The sequence below is a fragment of the Mandrillus leucophaeus genome, unplaced genomic scaffold (assembly GCF_000951045.1).
Source record: "Mandrillus leucophaeus isolate KB7577 unplaced genomic scaffold, Mleu.le_1.0 Scaffold243, whole genome shotgun sequence".
NCBI lineage: Eukaryota > Metazoa > Chordata > Mammalia > Primates > Cercopithecidae > Mandrillus > Mandrillus leucophaeus.
In genome coordinates, this window is record NW_012102510.1 from 384,100 (window position 1) to 399,171 (window position 15,072).

At 35.4% G+C, this 15,072-nt stretch overlaps 1 protein-coding gene across 10 annotated transcripts in view; it reads left to right on the top strand.

Moving 5' to 3' along the window:
• The window catches only part of KDM6A (lysine (K)-specific demethylase 6A), a 241,204-nt gene extending 235,035 nt beyond the window's left edge, over window positions 1-6,169 (top strand). For 9 of the 10 annotated variants that reach the window (XR_001006367.1, XM_011982801.1, XM_011982802.1 and 6 more), the window contains 3 exons: window positions 2,008-2,134; window positions 3,982-4,152; window positions 5,297-6,169. Coding sequence is in view for 9 of the 10 variants with exons in the window: in XM_011982801.1 (XP_011838191.1) it covers window positions 2,008-2,134; window positions 3,982-4,152; window positions 5,297-5,326 (328 nt within the window). In the remaining variant the exon portion in view is untranslated. Of the gene's footprint in view, window positions 1-1,153; window positions 1,262-2,007; window positions 2,135-3,981; window positions 4,153-5,296 lie in introns of all 10 variants that reach the window. The other variant, XM_011982800.1, reaches the window with a different exon arrangement.
• Window positions 6,170-15,072: the final 8,903 nt, after the last annotated feature.

Below are 15,072 nucleotides of genomic sequence, written 5' to 3' on the forward strand. Positions count from 1 at the left end.
TTTTTATTTACTTTTATTATATTATTTTTGTTTGGCCATGTGGAAGGACAGTTGAGTTTGAAGTCTTCCAATGGTATCTGCATTTTTCTATAAGAGATCTTATTTTGAAGCCCTACTTGGAAAACTTGTTCAGTAAAATCTGTACCTTTAGAAGTGAATTGTATGGGACATGGGGAGGGAAGAAGAGAGGAGCAGGTGCTGTTCAAGAGCTAGAGACAGAGTCTGAATTATATTCTGTCTTTGCCATGATCTAAATTTTTACTTGCTACCTTCCCTGGTGCCCTGTACAGGCACGCATGTACACATCGATAGCTGTCCTAACCTTGACACGCAACCACAGGCTAAAGCAGGGGTCCCCAACCCCTGGGCTGCAGACCAGTATCAGTCCATGGCCTGTTAGGAACTGAGCTGCACAGCAGGAGGTGAGCAGCAGGCAGGCTGGCTTTACTGCTTGAGCTCCATCTCCTTTCAGATCAGTGGTGTTATTAGATTCTCAAAGGAGCAGGAACACTATTGTGAACTGCACATGCAAGGGATCTGGGTTCCTTGCTCCTTATGAGAAGCTAATGCCTGATGATCTGAGGTGGAACAGTTTCATCCCAAAACCATTCCCCCCGCCCCTCCCCCTAGGTCTATGGAAAAACTAATCTTCCACGAAACCGATCTCTGGTGCCAAAAAGGTTGGGGACCGCTGGTCTAAAGCAATGTTTAAGTTAAATATGCAAGAATTGTTGAAGCCAAGCTGAGAGTGCAGTCTTTAAATATGATACTTAAGGAATTGGCCTACAACTATGAAATCAATATTGTTTTATACTTATTTATACTTATTTATACTTTAAATAAGCTAACAGGTTTTACAGATGTTTTTAGTTATTCCCCGCCTCCCCAACCACTGCTGGGTTAATATACATGGGTGTGGATACATAACAATATTTTAACATAGTAACTTATAAAATAACAAAGAAATATAAAATAAGGTAAATTAAATATTTTAGTACTTATAATTTGAATTTTAGTTGTATATTGATTAAGCTACTATATGCTAGGCACTGCCCTAGGTGGTGAGTAGATAAGTAGATAGCAGGAATGCAATAGATAAGACCTTTGCTTTCAAGACAACACTCAGTTGCTAAACCCATTTCCTTTTCTTTAGGATATTTTCATTGTCTCCGAATTTTAGAGCTGAAAAGTGCCTTAGAGATCATCTAGTTCAACCTCTCCGTTCAAATGGAGAACCTGAGCCACTAAGATTCACAGGAGAGTAAGATAATTGAGCAAACAACTCCAAGTAATGACAGAAAACTATAGGAGAATCAGTACAATTTGTGAGAATTTACTATGTTGTTAGCTTCCTAAGTATGAGTTTAGAAAAGGTATAAGAAAAGTTAAATGGTGTTAATATGAATGGATTCCACTGTTACCTTCAAGATAAAATGAAGACATACTTTTTTCTTTAGTATTTATAGTTAAATGAATATCGTATCCTGTAGTGACTAAATTCATAAATATTTTTTCTGCTTATGGACTTGAGTTTCAAAAGCAGCTGTACAGATGATGCTGTTAATGAGTGTTTAGGTAGTGTTGATTTAAAAAAAATAATGTGCCTTCCTGCCTTATTAGAATCATAGAAGTTCATATCTGGAATTCACACCCCTTATTTCAAGGATGAGGAAATTGACTCCCAGAGAGGTTAACTGACTTGCCCAAATAAGAGCCAAAATTAGCAACTCACATTTAAGCAGGAAGTCAGTTTTTATGTACTAAGACCATTATATTTTGATATCCAGATATCAATTTTCTCAACTTTAAATGTTTTAATATGGTCTTCATCAGGCCTGAGCATTGTCATTTTAAAACCTGAGAGTATTTGATAAATTGAAATAAAAATTATGAAGTCATAGACATTAGAATCAAGTCTTTTGGCATTATTTCTAGTTGGTATATCTTTTATGCTAAAAATATTCAATATTCAGTTGCTGGTCACAAATAATTTCTCCCCCACAATAGGTATTGTCTTCTAAGGACTCTGAAGCAATGTCAGACATTGAGGGAAGCTCTTATTGCTGCAGGAAAAGAGATTATATGGCATGGGCGGACAAAAGAAGAACCAGCTCATTACTGTAGCATTTGTGAAGTAAGTAATTGTTCTTATCCACAGTTGTTTTATAAAGCCTCTTCCCTCTCCACTTTTGATTTCTCTTTATTTTTAAAAAACTTTTTTATACTTTTGTGTAATCCAGTTTATAGTAATTAATATTGTATTCAATTTTGTTACTTAGCCATTATATTAAAATTCAGTGTGATAATTACAATATTTCACTGCGAATTAACCTTAAAAGTATCTACTACATAGTCATTTTTGTGGTAGATCTTCAACAGATGATAATCAGCAAATTTAGTCTGAGATTTTAAACTGGGAACAATCTAGATGTACACAGATGCCAATAAACTGAATGTTTGGTATAACTCTAGGCAGATCGATTATCAGTCCTCTCTGGTGCAATTCACAATACATTTGTCAATATTGTGTGGCCAAGGCTTGCAAGAGGTGTAGGAACAAAGATGTGGCGCCTGCTATGAAGGAGCTTAAATTCTACTTGGAGCAGAGAGATTATAAACAACTAATTGTAATGTACATGAGACTATGATGAATGTGAAGTTGGACTTAATGATAACACTGAGGGGGAAAATGACCTGATTTTTTTCTTCTAGTATTGGCATAAGAATTCACAAAAGTATTAGCATTTGAGTCCATCCTTGAAAAAAGAGTATGATATCAGTAGGCTAAAAAAGTGATGAGAATCGGAAGTAGACTGTCATGGGCTATAGGAACAAGAAGAGAACGGGGAAATGGAAAGGTTTTAGAAAAGGTTGAATGTGTTCCAATTTGGCTGGAACACAGACTGTGCAAATTCCACTCGTAAGTCTAGGTGGCATGTAATTTGTAGCACATCTTGAATGGTTTTAAGGAATTTGATAATCCAAGGTCACTGAAGCCATTAAAAGGTTTTGAGCAAGCAACTAAGGGTGAGATATGTGTTTCAGGGAGAAAAGTGGTTGGAAAGGACAGTGGTATATAAGCTATTGCAGTGGTCTTAAGAGTTGTTATTTTAAGACCTAGACTAGAACCTGGCAATGGGAATATTAAAGAAGGGAAAGAATTAAAAAATATTTAGAGGGTAAAATCAGTGAGACACCTCATTAAATGGCAGAAGTAGAAGGACAAGTTGAATGCTCACCAATTTTCTAGCTCAGGTCACTAGGTTTGTATTGCTGCCTGTTGACAGTAATGGATAACATGGTGAACTCTAGGATTGTCGTTTACTGTTAAAAGAAGACATGAGATCGTAAGAGTTTTCTGTCATTGAAGAAATTTAAGGATAAGCCAAAGACAGGTTGTTGATGGTTCATTTCAAACCTTGAAATTCTGTAATTCTAACATCAACCTGTATTTGAAATGATTGAATCCATTGATTTTTTTTTTTTTAATGTTGTATGACCTGACCAAAGTAAGTCATTAGGAGATCAGATAGATTCCAGTTAGATGCGATGTTCCTTATCCTACCTGAACCCTAGCAACTCATCAATCTTTCTGTATAAGACAGAGGTATTATTTCTAAAATCATGCTGTACTCATGAATACATAAAAATGATCACTTACATCTGATTGTATGCTAATGTTTTAGATTTAAAAATAGGTTGACCTTTATCAAACTTTTGAACTGGGTTCAATGACATGAGTATGTCATTCCCTTTGATTATTCCCCTAAATATGCATTACTACCCATGTCTTTCGATTTGGTGCAAAATAAACCTGGTCTGTTAAAGATTCTCAAACACAGCCATGTTTTTCTTACCACCTACTCTTAACCAGAGATCACTGTCCACAATTTCATTCAAGTAGAATTCCATGATTATACTAAAGCAGTACAGTGAATACCACCATCTCTATTGAATACATTTTTCTCTTGTATAAAACAGGTGGAGGTTTTTGATTTGCTTTTTGTCACTAATGAGAGTAATTCACGAAAGACCTACATAGTACATTGCCAAGATTGTGCACGAAAAACAAGCGGAAACCTGGAAAACTTTGTGGTGCTAGAACAGTACAAAATGGAGGACCTGATGCAAGTCTATGACCAATTTACATTAGTAAGTCAAATCAACATGTGAGTACATAGTTAGCTGGGTTATGAAGCAGCAGTGTTTGTTCTGCCACCTGATAAGTAGGAGGTAATGAAATATTTTAAATTTCCCTTTGGCTCATTACATATTGCATGAGGGTGTATTCATATCATTCCCCCCTCCATTTCCAAGTATTTATTCCTATAAAATTGGCATATATCATTTTCAGTTTTCTTCCTGGGTAAGACCAGCCTAAATAATTTTACAACAATTACATTTAAAAATCTTCACGTGCTTTAGATGGAACACTATCATATCCTTTATGTCATTTTATCTCAGTTGATAAGTTGATAAAATATTTGTGTACGTAGGTTATTAGAGCCCACAAAATGAAGCAGTAAATGTGCTTTTAAATATACTTCTGCTTTTAGAGCTAATTGTATTTGTTTAAAATTTTGTCCTTGCCAGAAGTATTAACCTCATGGGAATATTTAATGGAGCTTAACTTCCTGGTATGTTATATAACCTTATGAAATTCAAGTATACTTATAAATTGCACACAGTTTTTAATTTCAGACAGCAGATGCTTGGGGGAAGCATTTTACTTTAGCAGATCAATAGCTTTATGAATAGAAACAGAGATAATTTATGAATTGTTGATTTTCTCCAGTACTTGTCTCCCACACATATGTGATCAGAAACTAACTTTTTGAAATTTAGTTTCTGATATTTTCACTTGAATAGTCTTCAAGATTGCTTGAAGAAGAAAATTATCTGGAATATGTTGAAGAAAATATATTACCTAGCTGAGATAGATTCTGAAGACAGTCACTAGTGAAATTGTAACTTGTTAAATTATTTTTCAAGAAGCCCCCCTTTTTTTAAGCAATCTTAAGAAACGGCAAACTTAATAACATTCCAAGAGTTTTTGACTACTTGGTGAAGAAATATAGAAAATTGCAAGTACGCTGAGTAGGATAATGGTCTTAGACTCTTAGGAAAATTGGCTGAATGGGAGATAGTAAGGTAGGTTGTACTTTTATGTTGTGTAGCAGGCTGGTGAACTTTTTGAGAGTTATTTCCCCTAACTTCATAAGCAGACTATATGTTTGTAGCCATGAGCTATTAACAATTTGTATATCAAAATAACCTACCTTACTTTTATTTTCAGGCTCCTCCATTACCATCCGCCTCATCTTGATATTGTTCCATGGACATTAAATGAGACCTTTTCTGCTATTCAGGAAATAACCCAGTTCTGCACCACTGGTTTTTGTAGCTATCTCGTAAGGCTGCTGGCTGAAAACTGTGTCTATGCAACCTTCCAAGTGCGGAGTGTCAACCAGCTGGACGGGAGAGAGTACTGCTCCTACTCCAGGACTCTCACAAAGCTGATCAGCTGTACTTCACAAAAAAATAATAATTTCCATGTTTTGTATATATCTGACAAAACTGGCAACATCTTACAGACTACTGACTTGAAGACAACCTCTTTTATATTTCTCTATTTCTGGGCTGATGAATTTGTTTTCATCTGTCTTTTCCCCCTTCAGAATTTTCCTTGGAAAAAAAATACTAGCCTAGCTGGTCATTTCTTTGTAAGGTAGTTAGCAATTTTAAGTCTTTCTTTGGTCAACTTTTTTTTAATGTGAAAAGTTAGGTAAGACACTTTTTTACTGCTTTTATGTTTTTCTGTCTTGTTTTGAGACCATAATGGTTACACTTTTGGTTCCTAAATAAAACATTAAAAAAATTAACAGCCAAGTCACAAAGGTAATGGATTGCACATAGACTAAGGAATAAACTTCAGATTTGTGATTTTTGTTTCTAATCTTGATGTAAATTTACACTATTTATAAATACATATTTATTGCTTGAAAATATTTGTGAATGGAATGCTGTTATTTTTTCCAGATTTACCTGCCATTGAAATTTTAAGGAGTTCTGTAATTTCAAACACTACTCCTATTACATTTTCTATGTGTAAATAAAACTGCTTAGCATTGTACAGAAACTTTTATTAAAATTGTTTAATGTTTAAAGAGTTTTCTATTGTTTGAGTTTTAAAAAGACTTTATGTACAGTGCCCAGTTTTTGTTCATTTTTGAAATCTGATTATATATATTTTATATATACTTATGTATGTATATATAATATATATAGAAATCTGGATATATATGTATAAATATTTAGAACTTAAATTTTTCTCGTTTTAAGTTTCACATCTATGGTAGATTTTTGAGGTGTCTACTGTAAAGTATTGCTTACAAAAAGTATGATTATTTTTAAAGAAATATATATGGTATGTATCCTCAAGACCTAAAATGTCAGACTGGTTTATTGTTAAGTTGCAATTACTGCAATGACAGACCAATAAACAATTGCTGCCAAAATGTAGTATAATAGTAGAAAACAAATAGTGATTGAACTTAAGATTTTAAAAGGAATGTTATATGGGCTTGACAAATCCTGTACATGACTTAGTAACATTTTATATGGAAAAGGGGATTCAGGATGAAGGGCTCTATTTTAGAATGAAAATAAATTAAGAGACTTATTTTTTAATGTTAGGCAATTTTGAAATCTCATGCTTTTTTGCTTGCATGACATGATTTGGGAGAGGAGTGCTGCAAATTCCCCATCACTAGTAAAATATAGCAATCTATATTAGCGTTCACAAGTCACTGCTAATTAATGATAGTATTTCATTTTGTAAGAACAGCACCTTGCATTTGTACCTCCATTTTCTGAAGCATTTGACACATACTCTCATTTAATCATATTGTTCTTTGTATGAATTTTCCAGGAAGCATTAGTGAAGAAGCATAGAGAATAGAGAATGCTGTAAATCAAGATTATATATATATATATGGCTAAAGAGAGCTTATTCTATTTCTAGTGAAATGCCCTGCTGATTGCATTAATCACATACTCTTTCAGATTTAGAGTATGTTGTCCTCTTAGAAACAGTTTGAAGGTTGAAAGCATGGAGATACTTTTTTCGACTAGTTAATAATTTGGTAAATATTGGCTATCTACTAGAAGTAATCATCTCTTAATTATAATTTCAGAAGGAAAGAATTCCAAATCTATTTTAATTATGGAGCAAGAATGCTTGTCTAAATGCTATTCAGGACATTTAATCACTAATATTTTTAAGTGGTTTTCTTGTAAAATCTCCTTATCCAAAGGTGATTGAGAATAACTCAAGACGAACATTTTTGCAAACGAAAATTGCAAGCCAACCATCAAGAAGCAAAGATTATAAGAATGCTGAACCACTACCTAAATGTGTCTTAACCTGTTCTAGTTTATCTTGCTGACACTGTCTTATTTTCTATGATTTTAAGATAGTTTATTGCCAAGATTAATTTATCTGACATTTAAGAGAATAAGTTATCTGACATTTAGATAAATTATCTGACATTTAAGAGAAATTTAGTATAATTCATATTTGGATTCTATGTCAAGAATAATACTTATTCAGGAACCTAGTCTTTGGGTAGAGGATTGGGAGTAAAAATCAAACACATCAACATTACTCTGAAATACAATTAGATAATTGAAATCACAAACTGCTTTTTTATCTTCAATTGAACATCCTTTATAATTGCATTTTTAAGATTTTAGAAGACAGAATAATTTTTTTTTCTTTTTACTATTTGTATAGGCAAGTCCCATTAAGGCACACTCTAGGTGCCTTAATAATGAAACAAGTTTACATCCTAATACACACGTTTTTAGAGAAAAAAGCTAATCACACAGTGCATAGAAAAAGTAGATGTGATCCAGAAAGTGGGAGCTAAATCATACTTTTCCCATTGCCACCAGTTAAATAGGAACGCAAGAACTTAACAATCAGTATAGCAATTGAACTTAATAGGTTAAATCAGTTTAAAACATTTGGCTTTTGTATTTTGTCTTTTTTGGGGGGAGGGGGAAGGGGAGGGTTGGGCAGGGTCTCACCCAGGCTGGAGTGCACTGGCACAAACACAACTCACTGCAGCCTCAACCTCCTGGGCTCAAGCCATTCTCCCACCTCAGCCGCCCGAGTAGCTGGGACCACAGATATATGCCACCGCGCCTGGCTAATTTTTGTATTTTTTGTAGTGATTTTCGTTATGTTACCCAATCTGGTCTTGAACTCCTGAGCTCAAGTCTTCCTCTCGGCCTCCCAAAGTGCTGGGATTGCAGAGGCTTTTGTATTTTGAAATAAGGTCTAAGTAACTTTCCCAAAGTAGTAAATTGACAGGTTCTTCAAAATGCTAGTAATTGGTCAATTGAAATTTGAGATCACATAATATTAACGAGTTTAGCTCAAATGAAGTGTCTGCTTCTCAAAGAGAACCTGGTTATGAAATTTTTAAGTTATCGTTGTATGGATTTTTATATATATATATATATATATATATATATATATATATATATATATGGAGTCTCACTCTGTCACCAGGCTGGTGTGCAGTGGTGCAGTCTCGGCTCACTGCAACCGCCACCTCCCAGGTTCAAGTAATTCTCCTGCCCCAGCCTCCTGAGTAGCTGGGGTTACAGGCGCATGCCACCATGCCCAGCTAATTTTTGTATGTTTAGTAGAGATGGGGTTTCACCATGTTGGCCAGGATGGTCTCAATCTCTTGACCTCCTGATCTGCCTGCCTTGGCCTCCCAAAGTGCTGGGATTACAGGTGTGAACCACCACGCCTGGCCGTATGGATTTTTATTTAGCCAATATTCATTTAGCATTCCCTGAAAACCAAATATGAATAAGATATTATCCCTGCCTTCTCTCCATATACACATCTAAGATGGAAGATTTAAGTATGTTATGCAGAACCTGGAAGAGGTAAAAGATGGGTAGTATTGGGGTTTGCTTTGCAGCAGGGGTTACATCATCACACCTTACAGAGCAAGATCTGGGAACTTCTAGTAGTTTGACCTAAAGGGTGGTGTGTTAAAAGACAGCTGGAAAGGTAGGAAGGACCCAAAGTTGGAAAGTTTCCTTGGCTGAGTGATGTTTAGACTTTACCCTGTAGTTAATATGGAACCAGCCACTGGATTTAAGCAAAAGAAGACCAGTGAATTTGCAGTAGTCTTCCTACCTGTTTCAACAGATTCTATCTACCTACATTGCTGTCAGGATAGTTCTAAAGCATAGAAATTCACGGGAACAGATGATTTGCGCTTGAACTTAGGATATGGTGAAGATTAAGGGCACAAATTTGAAAGAAGTCCACAAACTCATTAGATGTCTTCCACATGGATGAGGGTGCTTCTAACTGGAATAGGAAATAGAGAAGTGGAGTTCTGGAGGCAGAAGATAATGAACTGCCTGTAGGACATCTAATTTGCGTAGATATTAGCAGTTGGATATGCTAGTCTGGAATTGGGATTGGCCTGGACCAGAAGTATGTATCTGGCTGTTCGTTGAGGTGCTGCTTAAAGCCCGTAAGATCATATAGGATCAAGTGAGGAGAAAAGTGGACCAAATACTTGCTTATAAACGGCACATAAGGGGCAGACAGACTGCAAAGAAGGAAGCTTAAACGAGCCACGGTGGTGGTAGACAAGCTAGATCTTTTGAAAAAACCACAGCATGCTGCAATGAGGACTAAAGGGATTCCATTGAATTTCCAACAGTTGGTAACATTTGCCAGAGATCCTTCAGTGGAGCAACAACCTGGTTGTCATGGATGGGAAAAGGTACTGAATTTGAGAGTGACAGGTCAGTTTGGTCTTCTCAGGAGCCCCAGATACGAAATTATGTTGGTTTTTGGTAATCTCACCCATTTTAGACATTGTGTAGCATTATCCTAAAATGCTTTACAGAGTAATAGCTTTGTAAATATACCTTGAAGCAACCCGTGTTATGTTTTACTTGAACAGGGAAATGAAAATGAGAGTGGCATTTTTTAGTGTCGCCTAAAGATACCTACCATTTACTGAGAATCTGTGCAAAGCACAGTGCTAAGTATTTTATTACATTCTATTTAATCCTTAAAATGACTTAAGTACTGTTTTATTCCCATCATTATAGATTAAGTAAATTGAGGCGAAGAGAGATTGTGTAAGTTGCTGAAGGTTTCATGGTTATTAAGTGGTAAAGCCAGGATTCTAACTCTAGCAATCCAACTCCAGAGCAACTACTATTCTACCTCTGTAGAGAAATAGGAATTTCTGAGTGCTTACTCCACAGTGATGTTTGGAAGAAACTTCATTTTGAGTCTTTCTTTAACAAGATTAAGATATCTTTAAACTTGTATAATTAAGATGACCATATCTTTTAGAGTCCAAACCAGGACCCCTTTGAGATTGAAAGGAGGCATTATTAATAGTTGGCCTGGGCAACAGCTATAAAACGGGGCTCTCCTGGGCACATCATATGTGTAGCATAGTGTTTACGTTGTCTTCAGAAGCAGCATTTTGGGAGTCACATTTACCTCCTCCCAACATCATTATCCTAGATTTTTGCACTCTTTGAATGGAAAGGACACATGAGTTTACGTGCATTAGGACCCACAATAGTGGTTGAAACAGGTGGTGAATTATCAGGGTAAAGTTGTATACAATGAATTAGAAAATGGAAATGATAGAGGAAGAGAAAATTTCTGTTTTTAAGTCTTAATGATGTTTGTTGAGCTTTTCCCACCCTAAAGTAATGGCAGGTGAAAAAAAAGTAAGAAAAAAGTGAGCAAGAGTAGGATATTCTCAGTGTAAAGATTATGCATTTTTCTAAACTCTTGGTCCAATGGCAATTTACCAGTCTAAGATGGGAATCTGATTTAACATATGCAAAGTAAGATTTTTAAATGTGTCAATTTGAAAAAAAAAAATGTACTCACTATTTTCTCAGGATTTTAAAACCATTCAGTGCCATGTACTTTACTTCCAAGTGATTAAACATGTTTTAGTATGAACCAACAGAGATTTCTAATGAACATAAAGACTATACTCATGGCTTTAAATTATAACTGTGTGTGAGAGAAAGATGACTTCAAATAGATTCAAGGTATGATTAACACAAAGCAATACTCTGAACCACACCCTCTTTCAAAAATGCACAGATACAACATCAACTAAAGAGAATGGAGAAAAGAGGAGAAAGTGAATACGCTGATTTTGGAGGCTTGTATAGTTTATTACAGTTAAGCATTAACTTCAGCTCACTACTTTGTGGTAGAATAATACATTTGGCAGAGTGAAACTAGATAAGAATGTTATCTTTAGAAAACAGATACAAGTGATTTAAATGCCATTATCCTATGAAATGTGGTTGTTGGATGCAACTTTTGAGATGACTGCATATAGAGAGGAATCTGTTTAATAAATGGGAATCAGCACCCAGATCTATGATCAGCAAGATTTTCTGGCCTAAGGTACATAAAACATTTGGGTGGGGGAGGGCAAGTTCAAAACTATATGAGATACTGATGCATCAAACGTTTCAGGAAAAAAAGAAAAACTACCAAAGATTTGAAAATACAACTGCTGTGTACAGAATCTGTATAGTTTAAAAATATTGGTCAACCTGCAAGTTATATAGCATTCTAGATCAGATGGAGTTTGTAGTCCATGCATTAGAATTTCTCTAAAACGGTCTCCATCTCCTTCAGAAAAGATCAGTCTGCTGAAAGTCTCATGAATAAGAGCCCATCGAAGAGCTGTGTGTCACAGTAGGTAATCTAGCTAACTTGGAAAGGCCACAAGATGCTAACATTCTGAAACTTGCCTTTTAGGCTTGCTTCCACTCTGTCTGGCTCCCTTCTTCTCACTACTTTCATCTTACCTTTTTATCATCCCCTGCTTCCCTCCCCATTCAACTCTCCAGTTATTCCTATTAAATAATCATGACAGAATATTTAAATTTTTATTTGAGCCTTTTAACTTTTATAAACTTTGTATTGAAATATGACATGCATAAAGTGCACAAATCGTAAGAGTACAACTTTAGTTATTGCAAAGCCAACACCCATGTAACCAGCCATATAAAGAAATAGAACATTACCAGTGTCCCACGGGCCCCCTTATTCATCCTTCCTATTACTATGCCTTCTACAAAGGTAATGTCAGCCTGGCCTCTAACACCATAAGTTATTTTCACTGTTTTTGAACTTTACATATGATACATGTTCATTTGTTTCTGGCTTCTTTTATATTTGCTTTCTCTTCACATTTTATAGATAAACACATTTTTATTATTATTTTCACTGAACAATTTAAAAGTTGGTTGCAGACTTCATGTTGCTTGCCCCTAAATATTCAACATGCATTTTGTAAAAACGCAGAAGCTAAAAATGTAATTACATATATAAGAGTAATTCCAGTGTCAAATATTCAGTTCAAATGAAAAATCTCAATTGTCCCCAAAAATGTCTTTCTGTTTTCCTTTTTTGTTTATTTAGAGCTAAGATTCAATCAAGATAGATGCATTGTATTTTGTTTTTATTTCTGTTTAGTCTCTTTTAATCAACTTACCCTTTTTTTTTTTTTTTAAGACATTGACTTAAAAGTCCAGGACGTTGTCTTTTAGAGACTATTCTGCATTCTGTATTTGTCTTATTGTTTCCTCATGGTATCATTTAACTTAGGTGAAGTTTCATATAGATGATGCTGTATACCTGATATTTGTGTCCCATCAGGAGGCACATTATGTCAGATTGTCTTATTCTTTGTGATGCTGTTTGATCATTTGGTTAAGGTACTGACTGCCAGATATTTCCACCATAGAAGTACATTTTCCATTTTCTGAATAGGTAATTATGAGGGTGATACTTTGGCACCATGCAAATATCCTGTCCTCAACAAGATTTCACTTAGTATTTTAACCCATTGATCATTTTTGGCTGAATTGGGGATTGAAAATGCTTATTTTCTAATTACATTGTTCTAGCTATGTTAGCTAGTACTCTTCTCTAAAGAAGAGTATTATTATTATTATTATTTTTGACAGAGTCTCGCTCTGTCGCCCAGGCTGGAGTGCAGTGGCGTGATGATCTCGGCTCACTGCAAGCTCCGCCTCGCGGGTTCACGCCATTCTCCTGCCTCAGCCTCCTGAGTAGCTGGGACTACAGGCGCCCGCTACCACGCCCGGCTAATTTTTTGTATTTTTAGTAGAGCCGGGGTTTCACCACGTTAGCCAGAATGGTCTTGATCTCCTGACCTCGTGATCCGCCCACCTCGGCCTCCCAAAGTGCTGGGATTACAGGCGTGAACCACCGCACCTGGCTGGTTTTTAAAAGTTTTACCATCAATTACAGTCATTACACTTTTTTTTATGCTCAAATTGTCTCAAGCTGGTTTCTGTGTCAATTCTGATACACCCCTCATAAGTCTATCAGCTAGTTTTGCTGGAAAGCAAAACAAGATGTCCCAGGCTTTCTCACCTTCTATTTTCCATGCCTCAGCCCTGGGATCATTTTTCAAAGAATCTTGATTTGGTTTCTTTTTTCTTTTTTTTTTTCAGTGTAAAAAGGTATTTAGAAACCAAAGTCTGGGTGCTAAGTATGTGTATTGCTACCATGGTATCGTGGTTTTTTGTTTGTTTGTTTGTTTGTTTGTTTGTTTTTCTAGACAGCTTTTATTTTTAAAAATTGAGGCTGGGCACAGTGGCTCACACCTGTAATCCTAGCACTTTGGGAAGCCTAGGCAGATGGATCACTTGAGCCCAGGAGTTCAAGACCAGCCTCAGAACCATGGTGAAACCTCATCTTTACAAAAAAATTTTAAAAATAGAAAATTAGCTGGGCGTAGTGGTATGTGCCTGTAGTCCCAGCTACTCAGGAGGCTGAGGCGGAGGATTGTTTGAGCCCAGGAGGCAGAGGTTGCAGTGAGCTGAGATGGTATCACTGCACTCCAGCCTGGGTGACAGAGTGAGACCCTATCTCAAAAAAATAAAAAATAAAATGAATCGAGTTTATATTGGTATTTTAAATTCACATTTAATATTACAGGATTTTTCTTTTGTATTTTTCCCTCTTATGTGCAAAGTTATTCTGTAATATAAATTTTGAAATTACAATGCCTAATATTATTCCCAACCATAAACCTACTGATATTTGATATTTCTCTGCAATTGTTTGGTTGTTAGAATATATACCACTAAGGATGAAACACTGTATTCAAAAGTTACTTATAATTTTCTTTTGTCTATGTGATTATGTTACCAATTTGATATACAATTAGGTTTAAAATTTTTTTCTACCTTATGTTTTGCTTTTTTCTTTTGTTTTTATTTTCAAAATATATAACATTTGCATGGTTCAAAATGCAAAACTGTATTAAAAGTACTTTTAGAGAAGATTTGCCCTTTCACCTTCAAATTGCCTCCACCTCCCATCTGTAGGTAACCATTTCCAACTCGTTAGGAAAATTCCTTTCCATTTTCTTTTCCAAAAGTAAATTTGTACATATAGTCTCATTTCTCCTTTTTTTTTTTAACATAAGACGTAGCATACTGTATATGTTGATACCTTGATTTTTTTCATTGCAATCTTTTGCTATTTCAAATAATGTTGCAGTGACCTTATACCTACATTGTTTTGTATTTGTGGAGGTATATCTTCCAGGTACAGTCTTAGAAGTTTGATTGGCAGGCCAGAAGGTAAGTGCAGATACAGTTTAGCTCAATACTGCCCTTTGTAGATGTATGATGTTGCACTCACTCCAGCAATGTGTGAACATGACTATTTTTCCCACAACCTTGACAGCAGACTGTATTATGAAACATTTGGATTTTTGCAAATGTGATAGGTGAAAATGGAATCTTAGGATAGTTTTAATTTGCATTTCTCTTATTACTAAGGTTGAACATCTTTCAATATATTTAAAGATCTGTTTTTAAAACTTCATCTTTTTTTGATGAGGTATGGTTACATACAGTAAGCTGAACAGATCTTAAGTGTACAGTTTGATGAGTTTTGACAAATGAATACACTTGTGTAATCTATATACC